Source organism: Furipterus horrens, unplaced genomic scaffold (genome assembly GCF_987537825.1).
Source record: "Furipterus horrens unplaced genomic scaffold, mFurHor1.1.pri manual_scaffold_8, whole genome shotgun sequence".
NCBI classification, from domain to species: Eukaryota; Metazoa; Chordata; class Mammalia; order Chiroptera; family Furipteridae; genus Furipterus; species Furipterus horrens.
This window is the reverse complement of record NW_028327178.1, coordinates 19,169,330-19,191,539: the sequence shown is the minus strand read 5'-3', so window position 1 is coordinate 19,191,539 and position 22,210 is coordinate 19,169,330. Positions and strand designations below refer to the sequence as shown.

Sequence of the window (22,210 nt, the reverse complement as noted above, 5' to 3'; positions counted from 1 at the left end):
AGGGATTTTTAAGGATGAGATTAACATTTACAACAGTAGACTCTGAGTAAAGCAGATGACTCTTCATAATGTGGGTGGGCCTCATCCAGTCAGGTGAAGGACCTATGAGAAAAAAGACTGACCTCCCGAGGACAAGGAGATTCTGCCTCCAGGACGCCTTCCTACTGGAGCTGCAACATCAGCTCTTCCCTGGGTCTCTGGCCTGCCAGCCTACTTGCAGATCTGGAACTTGCCTACCCTTGCAACTGCCAGGGCCAATTCCTTAAATTCTTTCTCTCTCTCTCCACAGACACACACGCACACACGCACACACACATGCACACACGCACACACACACGCACACAAACACACCGCTTAGCCCAGTCAAGGAGACACATAAAATTAACCATCACATTTACATAAAGATCTACCCTTTTAGATATAGTTCTTTTTTTATATTACCTTGTAATTACTCTTTTATTTTGTTTTTAAATTTAATATTTATTGCATTTTTTACATTACCTTTCAGTCATCTTACTCCCCTGCCCCCAAGTAGATATACAGTTCTATGAGATTTAACAAAAGTGGGGTTGTGTAACCATGATAAAAATTTAAATAAAGCTCTCCAAAGTCCAAATGACCCCCTGCTGTCAATCCTTCCTGCCACCCCCATCCCCTGGCAATTACTGATCTGCTTTCCTCCCTCATAGTTTTGCCCTTTCCAGAATGTCACATAAATGGCATTATACATTATGCAATCTTCTGAGTCGTTTCTTTCACTGCACAATGTATTTGAGATTCATCCATAGTATTTTGTGTATCAGCAGTATTTCCTTTTTATTGCTAAGTGTTCCACTGTACAGATGTAACACAGTTTATTCATTCCCCAGTAGAAAGACATTTTTATTGTTTCAAGTTTAGGGCAATTATGAATAACAATGCTATAACTATTTGTGTGTAGGTTTTAGTGAGACTACAAATGTTCATTTCTCTTATATACCTAGGAGTGGGATTGCTCGATCATATTCTAAGTGTATGGTTAATGTTATAAGAAACTCCCAAACTGTTTTCCAAAGTGGCTGTTACATTTTTGTATCCCCCCTAGCAATGTATGAGTGTTGAACCTGCCAGCACGGTATTGTCATTTTTTTTTTCTGGCTATTTTAACACATGTACAATGATGTCTCACTGTGGCTTTCACTTGCACTTTTAATGACTAATGATCTTGACCATCTTTTCATGTGACCATTTGCCACCCATATATTCTTTGGTGATATTTCTATTCAAATTATTTTGAATGGTTTGTTTTCTTATTCTCGGTTATATATACACATATATATTGACATTTTTTTCTGGATATGTATATGCCTTTTGCAAATATTTTCTCTCGGTCTGTAACTCATCTTTTCATTTTCTTCAACATTGTGTTTTAAAAGCAGAACTTTCTATTGCTGAAACTCAAGGTATCTTTTTTCTTACTCAATGTTTATCGTGTTGAGCTAAGAAATCTTTGCCTAACAAAGACCATAAAGACATTTTCCCTGTTTTCTTCTATAAGTTTCAGTTTTAGGTATTACCTTTAGGTCTATGATTCATTTTTCTTATCCAACATTCCGTTCTTTAGAGGCAACTATTGACAGTTGACATATTTCCATGCATTTTTTTAAGCTGATAAAGTTTAAACTATTTGCTTGTGTACACTGCCTCTTTAAAACACTTTATTTTTCAGAACAGTTTTAGGGTCACAGCAAATACTCCCTTCCCAAACCCTCCACACATACACACTTCCCACAGCATCAACATCCCCCACCAGAGTGACCCATGTGTTATAATCAATGAACCTACGCTGACACATCATTATCACCCGATGTCTGCAGCTCCTATTAGGGTTCATTCTTGGTGTTATACCTTCTATAAGTTTTAACAAATGCATAATGGCATATTCACCATTACATTATCATCCAGAGGAGTTTCATTGCCCTAAAAATCCCCTGTGCTCTGCCTGTTCATCCCTCCCTCCCCGACCATTGACAACTACTCATCTTTTTACTGTCTTCATAGTTTTGCCTTTTCCAGTATGTCATATAGTTGGAGTCACACAGTAGGTATCCTTTTCAGATTGGCCTCTTTCACTCAGTAATTAATATGCATCTAAGGTTGCTCATGTCTCTTCATGGCTGGACAGCTCATTTCCTTTTAGTGCTGAGTAATAGTCTATTATCTGAATGTACCGGTTTCTTTCTCCATTCACCTACTGAAGGACATCTTCGTTGCTTCCAAGTTTTGGCCACCACCACTAAAGCTGCTATAAATATCCATGGACAGGTTTTTGTGTGGACCGAAGTTTTCAGCTCCTTTGGGTAAATACCAAGGAATGTGATTGTTGGATCATATGGTAAGAGTATATTTAATTTTGTAAGAAAACCCAAACTGTCTTCCAAAGTGGCTGTACCAGCCATGAACAAAGAGTTCCTATGGGTCCACGTCCTTGGCAGCATTTGGTGCTGTTAGTGTTTTGGATTCGGGTCCATTTAATATGTTATTTTAACTTGCAATCCCTTCATGACAAATGATGCTAAAAATCTTTTCAATCTTGTCAAATCTTGTTTGACATCTGTGTGTCTTCTTCAGTGAGATGTCGGTTCAGGCCTTTTACCCATTTTTTAAATTAGTTGTTTCGCTATTGTAGAGGTTTTAAGAGTTCTTTGTGATTCAGAACAATAATCCTTTATCAGATATTTCTCTTGCAAATATTTTCTTCCAGTCTGTGCCTTGTCTTCTCATTTTCTTGACAGGATCTTTCACAGAGCAGAGGTTTTTAACTTTAATGAAATCCGGTTTATTAATTACTTCTTTCATGGATTATACTTTTGGTGTTTTATGTTAAAAGTCATCATCGTATCCAAGGTCCTTCCAATTTTCACCTATGTTATCATCTAGTGACTTTATCATTCATTTTGTTCTTTGTACGGTTGTGTCTATTTGTCCAAGAAATCATAAAAACCTCGAGGAAAGCATCTTTAAAAAAAAATCTCTGTACTCCCCACAGCACCTGTGCATACAGATGCTCAATAAAATAATAGCTGAACAGGCCCATTTACCCTCAGGTAAAAACGAAGCTTCCATAATCAGAGACTAACCACATCTTCTGGCCCCAGCACACACCAGCCCACAGTTTTCTCTGCACACACTCAGGCAGAAAGATGAAAACAAGAGACTGCTACAAGACTGGGGCAACCTCCCCTCCTTTTCCTACGACTGTGACCTCCTCGATGGCCTCCATGGTTTCCCTATCTTTTTGCTTGGTGGCTGTCCAAGGAAGAAAGCATTCATGTGCTTGGAGTAAAGCTTATTCACACGACTGCTTGACAGTTTCTTTGATGTCATGCCATGCCTACCACTAGTCCCGAGGGAGTATAGAATAGAGCAAGGTCTGGGTCTGTGCTCAGAGAAATGGGGGCGAGGGGACAGAGAGTAAGTATGAGATGGGGGGAGGGGCAAGGGAGACATCCAGTAACAGAACACTATCAACAGTCATTAGAGTGTTTACAGAGAAAAAATGTTAATGTTCGCTGTCAATATAAAAATAATATTAATTGCAGGTATTTAGGAGAACTGCTTACCATTTCTAGCAAATTATGATGCAGCATGATAATAAGTACATGAGTCAGTGATTTTCACACCCTTCTTCTAAAGCATCGGTTTCTACAGGCTCCAGCGCCCACCACACCTCACCGGGGCCGCTCTTCTTTGTTTACTTACAAGGTTTAATTTGAAAAACGAAGAAAAGAGAATAGGGCCAGGAGCAAGGGAGGCAAGAATTTGCAAACTATGGACATGAAAAATTAAGTCTAGGTTAGATAAACTTGTGCCTTCGACTAAACCTTTTTCTCAAACTCTGAAAAAGCAGCACAGTAAGAGCTTGACCAGATAGTAAAACGCATTATAAAGCCTCAGTCCTTAAAACAGTGTGGCAGTGACACCTGAATGGATAAATTACTAATGGAGCAGAATAGAAAGTACAGAAATAGACCAGGTACAGAAGTTTGGCAACAGTGAAGGTGGCTTTGAAGAAAAATGAAGAACAGCTGCTCTGAATTATAAACTGCTCCTTAAGAGGGAGACAAATGAGAAATCACAATTCTTGAAGGAGGTAGGCTCTGAATAGGGACCCAAGCCAAAATAAAATATAGCACTCACCATGACTGTGTGTTCCCTTTTAAATTCAGATAATTTGGGGCAGCTGGACAGCAGGCTGAGTTTCTGCTTCATTAAATCTCTATTCACCAAAGTCACCCCCAAACTCCACTCTGCCCTCCTGCCTCAGGTTTTGTGTCCCTCCCACTGCAGGGCTAGCTGGTCCTGGGCAGTGATGCAGAGGGTCTTCCGGAGCTAGAGGCCCTTCCCACCCCCTACGCAGGCCAGGGCCCCGGTAGACATTAAAGAAGAAAGCAGCTGTGTGTGTGGCTACTGCTGTGCTTGGCTCCTGGCCCCTGAATTCTGATTGGCCTGGGATGTGGCTTGGGCATCACGATTTTTAAAACTCCTCTGGTGTGTCCACTGTGCAGCTAAGGGTGAGGCTAGCCACTTTAAATTGTAAGGTATCTTTCTTCCCATAAACTCTGGTCAATCCGTCTCTGATGATGCGTGAGTAAATGAGAGCATATTAAAGTAAAAGTACTTTTAAGCTACGATGTTGCCTAAATGTTATCCTTTAGTGTCATCAGAACCTTTGGGGTGGGGACAGCAGGGTGAAGGTGGTTTCCATCCCTGGGGATGCTCGCATTTGTGCTGGGGAGCAGGGTGAGGCCTTTTGTGGCAAATACTGACTTCAGATTGACCTACCTCCTCCGTGTTTTGTTTTGTTTTGTTTTTTTAACAGCTCTACTGTTGCAAAACACTACGTCGCGGGTCTCTCCTGAACATTCTTCAGCGAGGTTTCGTGAGCAAAGAAGCATCCCTGCTGTCCAGCCAGGGTCTGAGGCTTGTGACTTTCTCTGCTTCCCTCTTCACAACCTTCTCTCTCAGGAAGGCACAGGGAGGTAGTTTGTAAATGGCCATCTATTCCATTTGGTATCTTCATGTTAAACACACTGCTTAGCTGTTTACATTGTCTTGTGAGTCACCTTTAAAAAAGTTTTTTTTTTGTAAACAACTTTATAATAGGTTAGATTTTATTAGTTTAAACCTGATTTTAAAATATAAGCACTTTACATTTATTCTATTCATTACTTCACAGACCAGTGTTTTTTATTTTTGATAGCTTTACATAATAGACTTTAGTATTCATACTATAACCTTCAATCTTCTTACTAAATAATTTTTGTTAAAAAAAAACCCTACACATGCTAAGTAGGAATTTATATTTAATTTTATAAATTCGTTCTTTTAGTAATAAAAGTTTCCTGATTTGTCACTTTATCAGCTGTCCCCCAATTCTTCCTCTGATCCTAAATGATCCTGTGTCATAGCTCAATCTGAGATCTGGGCTCCAAAGGGGGGGGGGTGCCTCAAAGAGACAGCTTCACAGACCTGCTTCTATGGACTGAATTTTTGTCCCCTCAAAAAAAAATTCATGTTGAAACCTAAATCCCCAATGTAATGGTTCCAGGAGGTGGGGTCTTTGGGAGTGATTAGGTCAAGGGAGAAGCCCCATGAATGGGATTAGTGCTCCCTCTTTTCCCCAGGAGGATAGAATGAGACGTCAGCAGTCTGCAACCTGAAAGTGGGGCCTCCCCAAAACCTGACCACGCTTGCCCTGTGATCTCAGACTTCCAGCCTCCAGGGCTGTGAGAAACACATTTCTGTTGTTTATAAGACACCCAGTCTGTGGTGCTTTGTTATAGCAGCCTGAACTGACTGAGACACCTTCCAAGATCTCTGAGGTCCTGAAAGTCAATTTTGAGATTACTTCTGTGTTCCTTATGTGTGTTTTATATTTGAATCTCCCTAAGAGGGTTGTGTCACCTGATAAGAAGGGATCAGTGCAGTTCCCTTTCAGATGCTTCCATAAAAACAGAGCACTGTCCTGAGTCCAGGGTAGGGTATCAGTGAATAACTCCTTAACTCAGATGGGGCTTCACCATGACGCTGAAGAAGCTGAAGCTCCAGGACCCCTGTAAGGAGCCTCAGGAGGACCCTAATAATCTGTTCACCTGGTCATATGCATTTGTAAAATTTGCAGATAATGCAACATATGCAAGTATAAATGCATGATGATTTTTTAAAAACCAGGATTGTGAAAAGTACAATGTATCAGAACCCCTGCTTTTCAAGCACAAACCTGCAGTGGTACTGCAGACAGCAGTCACATGTGTTGAAGTTGCATGCTCTATGCTTCCCAAGTATCAGTAGTATCAAATTCCGATCAGCTCTAGAAAACTGCATTAGCTTTCTGTTCTCTCTATAGGAAATATTACAAAACAGTGAAGAACATGTGATAAATACATGAAGTGGAATATGTTATTTAATCCTTTGTAGAATGGTGTTAATTTTCTGGCATATGGAGGTCAATTTACTAATAGGTGGGTGATGGCTGTATTATTTGAGTATTATATCAATAGAGTTTGCTCTTAATTAAGCTAAGTGCATAGAAATACAATCCCACTGTTGGTAAACATGTCAATACTCTGACAGTTTCGATTATGATGAGTTTGTCTTTCGGAAAGAATACTTATTAAAGGTAGCATTTTTCAAGTAAAAAAACAAGACTTAAAACATTATCACTATCATACTTCCTAACATTGTTAGGAATGTGAATTTTTTATGACAATGGTCTGAATGAAATAGAATTAGAATGCTAATATTGCCACCTCTTCCCCCATTAAAATAAAATGCCTGTAAGGAACTAATCATACTGCTAGGGCTTTATTTTTTTAACTTAAGACATAGGTGGGATGCTTCTGAGTTGAGATATAATTTGATGACATAAAGGGACTGACTGTGAGGTAAGGGCAGACGGGAGAAAAGGCTTGTGGGCTCCGATATCCTGGGCAAGAGGAGGTACAAACAGTGAGGCAAGGGTTTAGACCAGGGAGGCTGGGATAACCAAAGACAAATGTTGCCACATTTGGCCCATACAAGGCTCCACTGGGAAAGAGAAATGGTGCTTTCTTTACTTCTCATCTTATTCACTGGAAGTATTCAACATGTCCAAGAAATACAGCTAAAAATAGTGCGTGGGAGGAAAATTGGCATTAAATATTATTGATAATAAAATCTGCTGCTTCTGCTTCAGACTAAGGAGTCAGATTTGATCTTCTATCTGAAACAATAAACAACCAAAATATATGAAATAGTAGTTCTCAAGATACTGAAAATTTGGCGGTGAAGGAACTGAACCCAGAGAAAGGGGAAACCAAAGCAGATGAGCTGTAGATTGACCCATCTTTCCTCCTCAAAAGATCTTCAGGCCACAAGACGAGGAGTGGGGGTGTGGGAGGAGGCCAACAAGAGTCTCCTTCAAAAGTTAGAGAGAGTCCAGGGCAGCATGAAAGGATCTTGGAAGCTGTCTTTCCCACCCTAATAAAAACGAAACAAAACGAAAACCAATAACTCTTCTTAGATGCAGCAGATAACTGATAACATAGCACAAACCACTGCAACAAATAACCAGAGAGATGAACAGGCAGAAGCTTTGAAGGAACCAGCGCTAGGCTTCTTTTATATGGTGCATCATGTCTGGCTTTCAACACAAGGCCACAAGGCGCACTAAAACATAAAAAACACATTTTGAGGAGACAGAGTAAGCCTCAGAACCAGACTCACATACAGCAGAGACGTTGAAATTATCAGACCAAGACTTAAAACAACTATGATCAATTAGGTAAGGGCTCTAATGAAAAAAGTGGGCAATAAACAAGAACAGATGGGAAATACAGGCAGAAATATAAAAACTCTATGAAAAAATCAGAAGGAAATGCTGGAAATCAAAAACACTGTCACAAAAGTGAACAATGCCTTTTATGGGCTCATCCATAGACTAGACATAGTCAAAGAAAGAATCAGTGAACTTGAAGAAATGTCAATAAAAACCTCCAAAACAAAAATGCAAAAAGAAAAAAAAAAAACAACACAAAACAGAACTGTGGGACAGTTATGAAAATTATAACATACATATAATAGGAACGCCAGAGGGTTAAGAAAAAGCGAAACAAAATAAATATTTGAAACAATAATCACAGAGAATTTCCCAAAATTAACGACAGATACCAAATCACATATTTAGGAAACTCTGAGAACACCAAATAGGATAAATGCTAAAAATATCTATACCTAGGAATATCATATTAAAATTCAGAAAATCAAAGACGAGAAAATCTTGAAAGAAACCAAAGATATAAAACATCTTCTCTATAAAGGAGCCAAGATAAAAATTACATTGGACTTCTCTTCAGCAACTATTTAAGCAAAAAGAGAATGGAGTGAAATATTTCAAGTGTTATTAAAAAAAAAAAAAAAAACCAAACACCCCGCCAACCCAGAATTATGGATCTAGCAAAGTTACCCTTCAAAAGTGAATAAAAAATAAAAACCTTCTCAAACATAAGAGAGTTAAAGGAAATTAATTAAAAACAGACCTGCCCAGCAAGAAATGTTAGAAAAGATTCTTCAGGAAAAAGGAAAATGCTATATAGATCAGGAATGTGGATCTGCATAATGGAAGAGCATGAGAGAAGGAATACATGAAAGTAAAGTCAAATATTTTGTATTTCCTATTCTTATTTGAACAGTTTGTTCAAAATAATAGCAGCAACAAAATATTCAGTGATTACGGCTATGAATAAGTTAAATTAACAGCAATATCACAAGAGAAGGAAGGAAGAGTTGGGAATGTTCTGTTACAGGATGCAGTGGTACAGTGTTATTTGAGAGGACATGGATTAGTTGTACACTCAAGAGCAACCACTAAAAAAGATTTTTAAAAGTATAACTGATATGCTGAGAAGAAAAATGAAATAATATAAAATGCTCCATTAAAACTAGAGAAGGCAGAAAACGAGTAGAGGGAAGAAAAACAAAGAACATGGGCAAGAAATGGAAAACGGGAAAAAATATGGTATGTATTGATTAACCCATCCATATCAATAATCACTTTAAATGTCAATGGTATAAATATACCAATTAAAAAGACAGCAACTTGTCAGAATGGATCAAATACAACAGGACCAAACCATATGTTGTCTATAAGAACCCCACTTTAAACATAAAGTCACAGGTAACGAAAAGGAATGGAGAAAGATGCTAACACTAATTGAAGAAAGTTTAATTTCAGACAAAGCTAGAAAATGTATCAGGGATAAGGAGAAGCCTGATTAAGGGGTCATTCTCCAAGAAGACAAGAATCCTTAAGGTGTGTGCACCTAACATTAAGGCAGGCCCTAATCTAGTATGAGTAGTATCCTCGCCAAAAGGGGAAATTTTAACACAGAGAAGCACACAGACAAGGCAGTGTGATGAGACACAGGGCAAAGATGACCATCTATAAGCCAAAAAGAGAGGCCTGGAACAGATCCGTCCCTCGGCACCCTTAGAAGGAACCGACTCCTGATTTCAGACTTGCAGCCCCCAAATCATGAGAAAATACATTTCTGTTAAGTCACCCAATTTGTGGAACGTTTTCACAGCAGCCCTCACGAACTACAACAACATATAAATTATACTTCAATAAAGGTGCTGCCAAAAAAACAAATGACATGGTGTCTACAAGAAATTCATTTCAAATATAATAACAGTTAGGTTGAATGTAAAAATTATTCCAGACATTTGCAATAGTATGGTCAACAAAAACAGAAACAAAACAATCCTAGCCTTTCTGGGTGTTTTAGAACAATGGTTGCATGTGCCACAAAACGTGGGTTCAGTGACTGGGGAAAGGCAGCTAACCAAGCAAGGTTACACTTACATTTACATTTCCAGGGAGAAATGAGAGAAAAGGAGCTCTTGACAAGTCAGAAAAAAAAAACTGTCACAAAAATCAGGAAATGGGAGTGTATCAAATGAAGATTTTCAAGGTAGTGAAAGTCAAGTCCACGGAACTTGACAATTCCGTGTGCATTTTCACTCCAGCAAGAATGCTTTCAGGAGTGTGATGCCATTGTGTCAACTACTTGCCAGCATCCCCAAGATGCTATTCCTGTCATTCCTCTATTCACCCACTTGACAAAATCCCAACCCTGAATACAAAGGCTTTAACAATGAGCACTGCCGAAGGAAAGTCCCCCAGATAAACGGATGCCACTGTAAGCAGTGAGTGTCCAACCCGCTGCTGTCCTTTTCCAGTCCATTCACTTCCCACTCTCTAGGACCACTATTGCAAACCGTCCTTGCTGTCTTTGTGTCTCCATCCTCATCCGGCCCCCACTTCATGAACTGGCCACATCACTTGATGCTCAGACACGAAAGCAAGGACCATTAGATGAGCACTTTCAACTCTTGCCACCCTAAAGACACATGTCTGTGTCCATACTCATCCCTTCATCTGCCTCTGATATGGATCTCAACTTCTCTCTCCGGCTCAGGAACCTAAGTGTACCGATGATCTTAGCCAACCCCTCCCACACTCCCTGTATTGTCACCTCTCCCACTGACTCCATCCCACTACCCAATTAGCATTTAAACATGAGGCTCAAGATGTTCCCGTCCTTAACATTTGTCAGCCACACTTCCATCGCTACAGCCGCCCCCTTCTCCACAGCCAGTTCTTGAGTCGTCCGTACCTGCCCTCCCCATTACTTTGTAGGCCTCATCCGCTGCACCCTGGATGCAGCCTTCATCACTCCACTGAAACTGCTGAGGAAATTACTAGCTACAACCCAGCTGGGAAAGCCAAAGGAAGAGCTAGGCTACCGTAATTCCTAAATTCTAAGATGCTTATTCACGCCTCTCCTACATTTTAATGTGCTACATTACAAGAAATAGGAATGAAAACAACGGGTCATAGCTTCTCGGCCTTTTGGCGAAGGTCACGTGTAGTATCTGTTCTTATCAGTTTAATGTCTGATACATCCTCTTTGCATGGACAATTTATTAAATGGGTTTCTGGAGCAGTGAGATGGAATAGGAGCTTCCTCTGTCCACTCTGCACAATAACCTGGCATTGTAGTACTTTGGGGAATAGCGCATATACACAAAAAAGCAATGGGTCATAGTTCAGGTACATTCAATAAAATGCTGTTCCTAAAATGTTTTTAAAACTTTTACATTAGGCTCTTCCGGCCAAGATGGAGGCGTAGACAGACATGCTGCTTCTCCCTCCACAACTAAGACGGAATACAACTACTTCAAAACTAGAAACAACCAGAAGTTCCAGAAAATCAAGCTGCATGGAAGTCTAACAAACAAAGATATAAAGAAGAAATACTCATCCAGACAGGTAGGAGGGGCAGAGCCGGGGTGGAGAGAATGCGGTGTCGTGGTGGCAGCAGCAGCTGCAGCGGCAGGCCGATGGAAAGCACAATCACACATTTTAAAGTCAGGAGGGACACCTGGGGAGCATTCCCAGCTCCTCACCAGACTGCGCAGCTCACAGTCCCAGCACCAGGGAAAATCAAGCCTCACTGCTTCTGACTGCAAACCAGTGGGGGTTGGGGCGGAGGAAGAAACTGCCAGTCTCTCAGCAGAGTCCGCTTGTTTAAAAGGCCCCCAGGGTCCTAGAACATCCACAGACCAACCCACTCTGGGAATGACAGCTAGGGCAACAGCTAGAGAGGCACCAGTCCCATACGGCAGTGGGAGAAGTGCCTGGAAAAGGGGCGAGTGCTGGGCAGGCAGCACTGTTCCCTCTCAGACCCCTCCCCCAAGTACAGCGCCACAACGTGGTGAAATAGGTCGCCCTGTACTGATGAATACCTAAGGCTCTGCCCTTTACAACATAACAGGAGTGACAACCCTACCTAAGACACAGAGGCAAACAAACACAGGAGCCTGTCAAGAGGAAGAAACAGAGAAGTATGGCCCAAAGGAGGGAACGAATCAAGATTCCAGTGGGAGAACTAAGTGACGAGGAGATAGCCAACCTAACAGATGCAGAATTCAAAACACTGGTGATAAAGATGCTCACAGGCTTGACAGATATGCTTGAGTATGGCAAACACATAAGAGAAGAAGTGAAATGAAGGAAATTCCGCACAAAACCAATGGTGAAGGGAAGAAAACCAGGGTTCAAATTAATGATTTGGAACATAAGAAAAAAAGTCAACCAGTACAGAATAAGGAAACAAGAATTGAAAATAAAGAGGAGAGAGGCTTGGGGACCTGTGGGACAACTTTAAACATGCCAACATCCAATTCATAGGGGTACCAGAAGGAGAAGAGGAAGAGCAAGAAATTGAAAACTTCTGTGAAAAAATAATGGAGGAAAACTTCCCAAATTTTGAGAAGGAAATCAACATACAAGTCCAGGAAGCACAGAGTCCCGGGCGAGCTGGACCCAGAAGGGACCACACCAAGACACATCGTAATTAAAATGCCAATGTGAAAGATAAAGAGAGAATCCTAAAAGCAGAGAGAAAAGCAGAGAGTTACCTACAAAGGGGTGCCTGTAAGACTCTTAGCTGATTTCTCAAAGGAGATTTTGCAGGCAAGAAGGGACTGGCAAGCAGTATTCAATGTGATGAAAAGGAAGGATCTACAACCAAGATTATTCTATCCAGAAAAGCTATCATTTAGAATGGAAAGGCAAATGAAGTGCTTCCCAGACAAGGTAAAGCTAAAGGAATTCATCATCACCAAGCCATTATTAAATGAAATGTCAAAGGGACTTACTTTAAAAAAAGATCAAAACTATGAACACTAAAATGACAACAAACTCACAACTATCAACAACTGAATCTAAAAAATAAAAACAAAATCTAACTAAGCAAACCAGAATAGGAGCAGAATCATAGGTATGGGGATCATTTGGAGGGTTATCAGCTGGAATGGGAAATGGGGAGAAATGGGGAAATGGTGCAGGGATTAAGCAGCATAATCGGTTGGTACAAAATAGACAGGGGGAAGTTAATAATAATATAGGAAAGAGTGAAGCCGAAGAATTTATGTGCACAGCCCATGGACATGAACTAAGGGGGGTGGGATTGCTGGACGGAAGGGGGGTACTGGGAAGAGGGGAGCAAAAGTGAAAAAAATTGGTACTGTAACAACATAATAAAATGTACTCTAAAAAAAAAAACTTTTACATTATATCGAAAGCTTTTTAACTTCACTCTCCTGAACTACTCTCTTCTTTTGGCCGCTCTGATACCACACCCTTCTATCTCAATTGCTCTTCTCAATGTCTTTGTTCTATTAATTTTCAAGCTCTTTTTTCTTACTCTCTGACTTCTCTGGATGGACCATTGTACTTTCATGGTCTTGCAACAACCCATGTGTTGTAGGACAAGCCTGTAGCTCATGTAATGGTATGTGGCCATGACTTTCAGTCATCAGGTTACAGTTCCAAAGTACTGGGTCCAGTTAATCACTTGGGTAAAGCTGTTAGCCTTGAGGCTGATGATAAGTTAGAATGTTTACACCTACAGCTGTATTGTGTAACTCAGTGTAATGTACCTGACCCAGATGAGTTGTCCTCAGTATAACGTAGATTAACGCAGAATTTCCCCAGGCTTATATATACAGTAGACTGGGTCTAAAAGTGGTCACCGAGGCTTTCGGGTTTAACACACCTACTCGCACATCAGCCCCACTGTGCGCATGCCACACCAATTCCCCATCCCCAGCCCTTGCCCCAGGAGATCTTGGACCCTAGGTCAGTGCACTGACTTCCTCCCAACTCCCCAGCACCTTTCATCACCATCATCTGCCCCAAAGATGTACTTCCTTGTTTTCCTCTCTTAGTGAACACCTGCTACTCAGGTGTCAAATGATTTCCATAGACAGCAAAAGTCAAGTAGTTACCCATCATTTTTTCATTCACAAATATTTATTAAGCACCTACTATGCACCACACCATGTTGGGCTCTGGGACGCAAATGAAATAGGATATCACCCCCTGCCCTCATGGAGCTTACAGTCTAGTAGGGAAAACAGTACACAATGAACTAATACATAAAATAAACACAGGTTGTAATAAGTGCCATATACGATATACACAGTGATGTGATAAGAATGGTTAGGCAACGCCTACTTTTTTGATACAATGATCAGGAAAGGCCTCTCTTGTGGTTAAAAGCTGGCTTTGAAGCCTGGCTCCCCACTTACAGGCTGCATGACATTAGGCAAATAACTTACCCTCAGAATGTTTCCACATTTATAATATGGAGATAGTCATACCAAACTCAATAGATGTTCATTACTGTTAATAACTGAGCCCTTCACTTCTCACATACTTAATATTCCTGAGCAAATGTCCTGCCACTGCAAATATTTTTAGTCCTCTTTATCTGACAAACTTCCAAACTCCCCTGTTCCTCCCATAAGATCAGTTAGTCGTCTCATCTATGGGCTACTGTAGGCAACTCCAGCCTTTTACTGTCTCATTTTAATTTCCCCATTTCACTCTTGTGCATATTCTACCACAGTACAACTTCGGTGACGGCAAGTATGTATCCATCTTGTGTTCCAAGTGCGTGATACAATGCCTGGCGCATAGAGACCTCAAAAACTTGAGGACGCTTTTGTAAGCAAAAAGCTGGAGAGATAGAAGACATAGAGGGAAGAGGGCAAGTCTGGTGGAGAAAGTCCTGAAGATGACAGGAAGAAACGGGTCAAAGGCCTGTATCATGTGACACTGTCATAAAGGATGAAGGTGAGCATAGGTGAGGGAAATCGTGCTGAAGTACTGGATCTTCTGATGGAAGGAGTAATGTACAGAATAGGTAAGAATGGGCAAAAGAACCATGTAACACCAAGTCAAGGGACTGAGAGGTGGCTATGAGGGAGCAGTCCGAGGACAATGATGGAGCAGTCTAAAGTAGAGAAAACAAGAGGGGAAATGGCCATAGGGAGTTTCAGTGGACGAAAATGTTGGAAGTGAGATAATCAAAAATCTCACAGGCTACACTGTGGAATGGACCATCCACAATGAAGATACTGAGAATACCACCACCACAAATCAGAAAGTGAAACCTCATCAAGTCATGAAGTGAGCAGGTTACTTGCTAAGGGTAGCTGATAGTAAAACCTGTTGGCATGGGCTGCAAAAGGACAGATTTTTGGCAGAGGCCTTGGGAGAAATTTAGAAATGATAATAGAAAGGGCAGCCAACGACCACCTCTTGCGGTACGTGGATTATGAACCCAGATCACACTGGAGAGCACTGCAGGAGATGGCCACACTTCCGGCAACAACCACATGTTATGAAAAGACTGAGATGCATCCAAGCATGGTTTAGGGAGGAGAGAGGATGGTCGGTCAACTGGGAGTGACTACAATATACACAGAATGAAGACAGTGAAGGTGAAAATGGAAGACAAGGAAAATTTGCAATTCGTAAAAGTGCAGCAAAAAAATGTTTCATGGATGCTTCCTTTCTGAAATTTCGTGGTTAATATCAAGCTTAACCATAGTCTCCCCTAAAGTCTAATGTTCGCTCTAACAGGAGGTTGTTTACATTATACCGGTTGTTTAGGACTCAGCCCTTAGTTCTATACCCATTCAGACAATGAACCTTGAGTAATCCTTTGAAATGACTCCGGTGTCCACTCCCTTCCGTATTCCTGTGTCCATGTCTGAAATCAGTTCTCATCATTTGCCTTTCTTTTATCAGCCTCCGAGATAGTGTACCTAATTAATGCCACTTCCATTTAGTCAGAGGGCTTTTGGGCTTGGTCTACTTCAGACTCCCAAGTCCACTACAAAACTTAACTTATTTCATTTGTAAAATGGGGACAATACCACTTTCCTTTGAAGTGCTATAGTTAAGACATTTTTGTGAAGTTCTTAGCACATTGTCTGTTAGGTTAAGAGCCTTGATTTTTGATAACTTGATTATAAACTCTTTGAAGTCTGGGACCAGATCGTTTATACTATTGAACCCCACATATACTTAACAATACATACTGAATAAATATTTGTTGAATAGATTGATGAAGGTCAAAATAAGAAGATATTCTATTTTATAACACAACACTCCACTCTTCATTTAAGAGTTAAGCTTTGAGAATTCAAAATAAGCTTTAAAAACCATTGAGAAATAAAAAGCAGTTGGGAAATAATCAATGTGGTATGCTGATCAAGAATTAACACACAAACAGCTGAAGATAGCAATCTGTTTTTCTATCTCCACAGCTGCCCTTAGAACACCAAGATCTGATTGGAAACATCAAAGAATACAAAATGAAATACACAAAGCTTGGCCCAGCTGCTGCTTTAGCCTTATCACATTTCCAGTTTGGGTTGCACTGCCTTTGGCTCAGGAGATCTACTGGCTTTAGGGAGCTCAGAAAGGCCAAAATGGAGCCTACAGGAAGAGGAAAGGAGAGCTGGCTGCTAACGGCTGGCCTAGACACATGATTTTTTTTTTTAAGTGTCAATATTTTCTAACTAAGATGGGAAAATGTAGTCTGGCAATGGGCTACTACACAGTGCAAATAAAACTATATAAAAAATCATCGGGCTATCTACATACAGGTGTTTGTGGAACATGTCAGATATATGTAAAACTGAGAAAGCCCTGGAAAATCTCTGCTAACTACCTCCAAATCAGTTAGCCCACCTCACCAGGGTCAGAGGGAAGAGGGTCTTAGCTCAGGCACCTGCATATAGGTAAGTTGTGAGTGTTCTCAGAAAATACAGACAGCTCTTCTCATACCACATGGCTGGAGTATAAATTAGTATATCCACTGGGAAAGGCGACTGTGAAGCAAGAACTACAAAACGTTCATATCCGTGACCCAGAAAGTCACCTCTAGGAATTTTTCCTAAGGAAAAAACTGCACACAAATACACTCAGCTGTAACCTGAGATGCAACCTGAAATGTCCAAAGGGGGAAAGTGCTATGAATCATGGCACACTCATACGATGGAATATCATGCAATTAATAAAGGTGGACACAGTTTTTTATGACACGGAACAGTGTCTTCAGATTGAAAATAAAACCAAGACACAAATTATACTGAGAATGAAAAAAACTATGTACTAACAAGCACCATGTAGCAGAGACTAGCAAGAAATATGCAAAATATGCACTAAAGTGCTTTCTCCCCACATTGGGTGATAGAATTTATAGGCAAGCATTATTTTCCCTTATACTTTTCTGTGTTGTCTTCACTTTCCATAATCAGAATGCATTACTTTGTTAAATGAAACAAACACATTATTGAATCAGGCAAGCATTAAAGAAGAACGGGCATTTTTATATAGCTTTATTTGTTTCCGCCGGGAACTGGTGTGGTTCCTGGCAACAGCAACAAACCAGTCATTTATCTGACAGTAGCATAAGATTCTTTTAAAAAGCAGAGAAACTCTTAGTCCTTTCCACAAGTTTCACCACATTTCTGGAAAACTGTAGCAAAAAGATGGTGAATCAGAATTCGACTGAATCATTAATCACCCATCTGAACGACTCTGAGCTCCCACAGCACATGGACCCAGGGCCACTAAATATAACGTTAAACCTAAGTTTAAATGGCACACTGCTTGCTCTACATGTTTCAGGATGTAAAAAAATGAGGAAAAAAAAATGTTTACTAAAAAAATTTAATGCTTTTTGACCAACTGGGGGCTAGAAATGAACGGCATATTTGAGACTTAAACTGCTTTGTAAAAATCGATTTTAAAAAGACAAAATGTAACTAATACTTTATTGGCAGAAGGAAAACAGACAATTGGTCACTAAATCATGAGTGTCCAGGATTGGTCTCAAGGCAGAATGTCTGAGAGATCTGAATCTCAGAGGCAGAGCAGTCTCTCTGGAACACTCCAACTAAAATGCAGCATCTTACCTTCCTTCAAATTCTTTAAGATTCTACCCTAGGGAAACTTGTTTTATACCAAGAGTTATAAATAAACTTATTTATATTCATGATTTCTAATCACGGTATTTTCATTCTAGTTTTCCAGAAACACAGTAGATAAATGCCACATAACCTAAATTTACTGCTACTGTTTCATTAGGCCTTTATAACTGTCCTAGGACCAGGGCCAGGTATTTATACCTTCTGGGCAGAAATGGAAGTAAAATCCAACAGTGGCTCCCCTAAGGCTCAGAAATTAGTGACTGTAAGCAGGCCTTAGGTGTGAAGCTACATTCAGCACCAAGTACACTGTCAGAAGTTACCAAAGCAAGAAAAGCCCTTAACATTTCTGTGGGGTTGAAGATAACACTACAGGTTGGCAGGTATCTGTAAGAGATGAGTAATTGCGGGTCTTCTCCTTAAACAAGATACTCTACCTAATCACCGGTTGGCCGTCTAAGCAACAGTTAGGACAACCCCTTCTGAAACCACATTATACTTGGTTAAACAAAAAACCCGGGCTAGCAAAGTCAACTGCTAAAAACAGAGGTCTTGGTAAAAACATTTAGTGACCATACTGAAAAGAGGACAATGGCTTAATAACCAGGCAGTTATCCTAAGGCCAACGGCATGAAGAAAAGTGCTCACCCTCAAAGACAGGGACAAAACCCCAATTTTAAGATTAAAAGTGATTTTTTTTTAATGTTAAGCTGCTTGCATGAAATAAATAAAAAATGTGTATGTAATTTCAGTGGAAAGCACCAAAAATGAATACTAAAGCTGTTCACATAAAATATCAAAAAGGAAACAAATCACAACTACAAAAGCAGAGGTATCCAGTACAAGAACCAAGTAAATAAACTAATTTCTATTAACATTTTCATTTACCTTATAAAAACTCTGTTGGTTAAACTGGGGAGGGGAGTCTCTGAGAATCTAAAGGGTAACAAAATGGTAACAAATATACTTCATCTCTTTATTAACAAATTATACCACACAAATCAGGTTACTTTTTCTATCTGATTACAGAGTTAACAGAAATTACATCTGTATTTAAAGCAGCAACATAAAACTTTACCATGAAGAAATTCTGTATTTGGACGAAAGGATTGTAACATGGATTGGAAATCTAATGACAAGATAGAACTGGCAACTATGGCACACTACTGCAAATGTATTAGGTACGGGAACGATGTAGTCAAAGGGATAATATAGAAAATCACATGAATTTAAATCAGTACAAAAGGTACACACAGGCCATGAAAATTTTAGGTGTAAAAACCAAGCACTGACAAGTCAGCTCTATTCTAACTGAAATTGATATTCTTCACCTGGGCACTGCAGTTTGAGAATCAGGTTAATTGTTTTACAAAAAAAGGGCTTTTTCTTTAAAGTAGAGACAGATTGGGGAGAGAAAGCTAGGCATGGGGCACGTATTAACTCCTTGAGAACTCGAAAGTTATTCAGGAAGCCAAACAAAGCAAAAGAAAGAAAATACAGAATTCAGATGAAAATGTTTTTCTAAGGGTAAAACTCAAGTGTCTCGAGGGATTGAAAATCAAATGCACACTATGACAGTGGTTTTCCAAGTGGGGTTCAGGCTCATCCTCCTAACAGCTTCCTTTCTTAAATTCCAACATTTCTAATTGTTTTATCTTTCCTGATTTCAGAAAAGATTTCCTTTAAAAAGAAAAAAAAGGAAATCTGATGCCATCCCTATCTCTTGCTATTTGCTTTTTCTTTCAACATAATCAGAGATCTAAAACATAGTTTTTGCTCAGTGTTACGAAAATCTGAAAAGTTTCAACAAAGACTTGAATATTATTCCATAGAGTAAATGAGCAAAAGAAGTTCTCAGAAACAAATTAAACTTTGTTATTCCCACCTCCCCAAATCTGCTCTTCCACTGCCTCCAAGCGCTCAGCATTCCTGGACGGTGTGAACAAACATTCAGGCACCTTCCTCCAAAAACATTTCCTTCCGTGGCTGCACAGAATTTCTTTTTTGAGAAGGCAAGCCCAAAATATATAGAAATCTCTTAAAATGAAAATGTTCAATTACCCAAAATAACACACATTATGTCAGGATAGAATCTGTATAGTGTTCTTCAACATAATTGCTAATAAAGAGCAGCCAAATCCCAGAACTTCTCTCGGCATTCAGTAGCAAACAATATCAAAGTGTAAATGATGATCAGGAAAAAAACGCATAACACAAAGCTCATTTTTCTTTGATGGAATCAGGAAGAAAAGTGGAACCCAAGCTTTGGCCACTTATCAGGATGTCATCGGTTCATCGAAAGAGAACAAACCTCCATGTTAGGGACTCATTTGGCAAGCTTACTTTCTTTCCATATATTTTTCCTTCACATCAGGTTAAACACACGTTGCTGTCATTTTAGAATCACTGATTACATCCTTTTTTAAATTAGAAAAATGTTTACTTGAATGTTTACATAATTTTATTGCTGTTTATTACAACAAAAAAATGTTTAACTGATTTGTAGAATCCATCCAGTAACATGAAATTGAAATCCATCTCCCAAGAAGGTACAGTTCTGGCTGAACGCCTCTGATGCTCAGAGCACAGCATGAATAAGAAAAGTCTTGTGTGTCATTTGGTTCTTGCTGCAGTCATGTGTTCATCTCTCAGAAAGCAGAAGAATCCATCTGACGTTTTAATAAATATCAAAGTAATTGTTATATAAAAAAAATAGCTTCCACGGACCAGAGATCCAAGAAAGAGCAGTTTTGATGAAAGATTCCTAGAACTGAGGGAGTCCTCCGTTAGTCCAATGAGATGATGTCAGGAATGTTACTTCCACTGCTGGTTATGACCCCTGTCTCACTCCTGCTGCTGGAGGAACTAACATGAGTACTGCTTTCATGGGGGCTGGTGGTGGTGACAGACGTACTGCTTGCTGTTAAGGGTGAAGTGAGACTATCCAAAAACATAGGAGGACAGTACTGCTTGAAACAAACAATGATGCTGATGAGGAAGAGGCTACATTGATTTTAAATAGAGACTAGAAATTGTTAGGTATGCACAAGTGAGAGCCACATGTTTAAATCCCAATGGGACTTAAAATTTTCTCAAAACTTCCCGTCTTTGGATGGAAAGGTGGCATGAATTTAGCTATTTTACATTATTTAGTGAATGCAGCACATTCTTGATTCTCTCAAAATTTATAGAATTTGTGTGTTGACCAAAATGTATAGGTACAATTACAAAAACGTCAACAGTATTTAATAGTAAGTACGGGACCCATAATCACGATTCATAATTAAAACCCCAAAAAGACTTTGCTCACTGAATGCATTTACACTAGGTTTAAATCACACTGCAAAAGGCTAGTAAATACTTATTTTTAATGGTATTGAGCAAAAATGCTAAGGTGAAATTCAAGAATTCTTTCAAACTTCAGTATTAGACCATTTAGGAATAATGTTAAGATTGATCAGCTAAATAGTGGCATTTGACTCCTTTGTACATACATGTAACAATACCTGTGTAATTTTCAAAGACATCGTCCATCCTAAAATAGACACATGATAGCTAATCACCACACAATGCTCAGAACAGAGGATTATTTCATGTAATCACAAAATTTCAGAATATATCTCAAAGGAGAGCTAATGTAATCTAATCTTGATACCACTCCCAGAGATCGTATTTTGTTTGCTTACCAGCTGGTTGCTGATTCCTAAACAAATTCAAACCTGAGTTTAATACTCTAGTACTGACCGAGAGAGAGAGAGAGAGAGAGAGAGAGAGAGAGAGAGAGAGAGAGAGAGAGAGAGAGAGAGAGAGAGAGAGAGAGAGAGAGAGAGAGACACAGACAAGAGCTAAAAGCTTTATTTTAATATAATTGCAGACTAGTTTATGTAAGAAACTGCACTGACTTTAGTAAAATAAGTGAGGTCCAGTATATAATACAAGAGATGTCCTAAGTTTATTTCATATTGTATGAAAGAAGATCATAAGGAAATCAGATCAATATCATCAGTTCCATGGTCAGCTATAATTAGTTAGTAAGTTACAGAACAGGAATTTTAAACTGAAGTTTAGACTACATGATCTTCAGAAAGATACAGGGATGACAGCCCCAGGTTTAAGCTGCTAGTCAGTGGAAGAAAAACTAAAATTCAGGCTGCCTTTCAAAAAAGTAATTTAATGCTTAGCACGGATAACTGTCTCCATTCACCAATAAAATGAATGCCTTGGGACACTGGTTAAGGGGGAAAATGAAATGTTCTTAGAGTTCTAAAAAAGTTTAACTCTTAGGTAGTAAACTTCTTTAAAAGCACATCAATTTCCTACTTTCCACTATAATTGC

The 22,210-nt window shown here is 39.5% G+C and overlaps 1 protein-coding gene and 1 non-coding gene across 6 annotated transcripts in view; one reads left to right on the top strand and one right to left on the bottom strand.

Moving 5' to 3' along the window:
• Positions 1-4,157: 4,157 nt before the first annotated feature.
• PIAS2 (protein inhibitor of activated STAT 2) overlaps positions 4,158-22,210 on the bottom strand; it is an 87,456-nt gene continuing 69,403 nt past the window's right edge. For 2 of the 5 annotated variants that reach the window (XM_090285557.1, XM_090285555.1), the window contains one exon: positions 17,254-20,843. In XM_090285557.1, coding sequence (XP_090141683.1) covers positions 20,661-20,843 — 183 coding nt within the window. In that variant the 3' untranslated portion in view covers positions 17,254-20,660. Of the gene's footprint in view, positions 5,106-17,253; positions 20,844-22,210 lie in introns of those variants that run through there. The other 3 variants (XM_090285560.1, XM_090285556.1, XM_090285558.1) reach the window with 3 other exon arrangements.
• On the top strand, positions 10,918-11,108 carry LOC150002595 (U2 spliceosomal RNA). Its single transcript, XR_016512854.1, has one exon. It is a non-coding gene; the product is annotated as a U2 spliceosomal RNA (small nuclear RNA).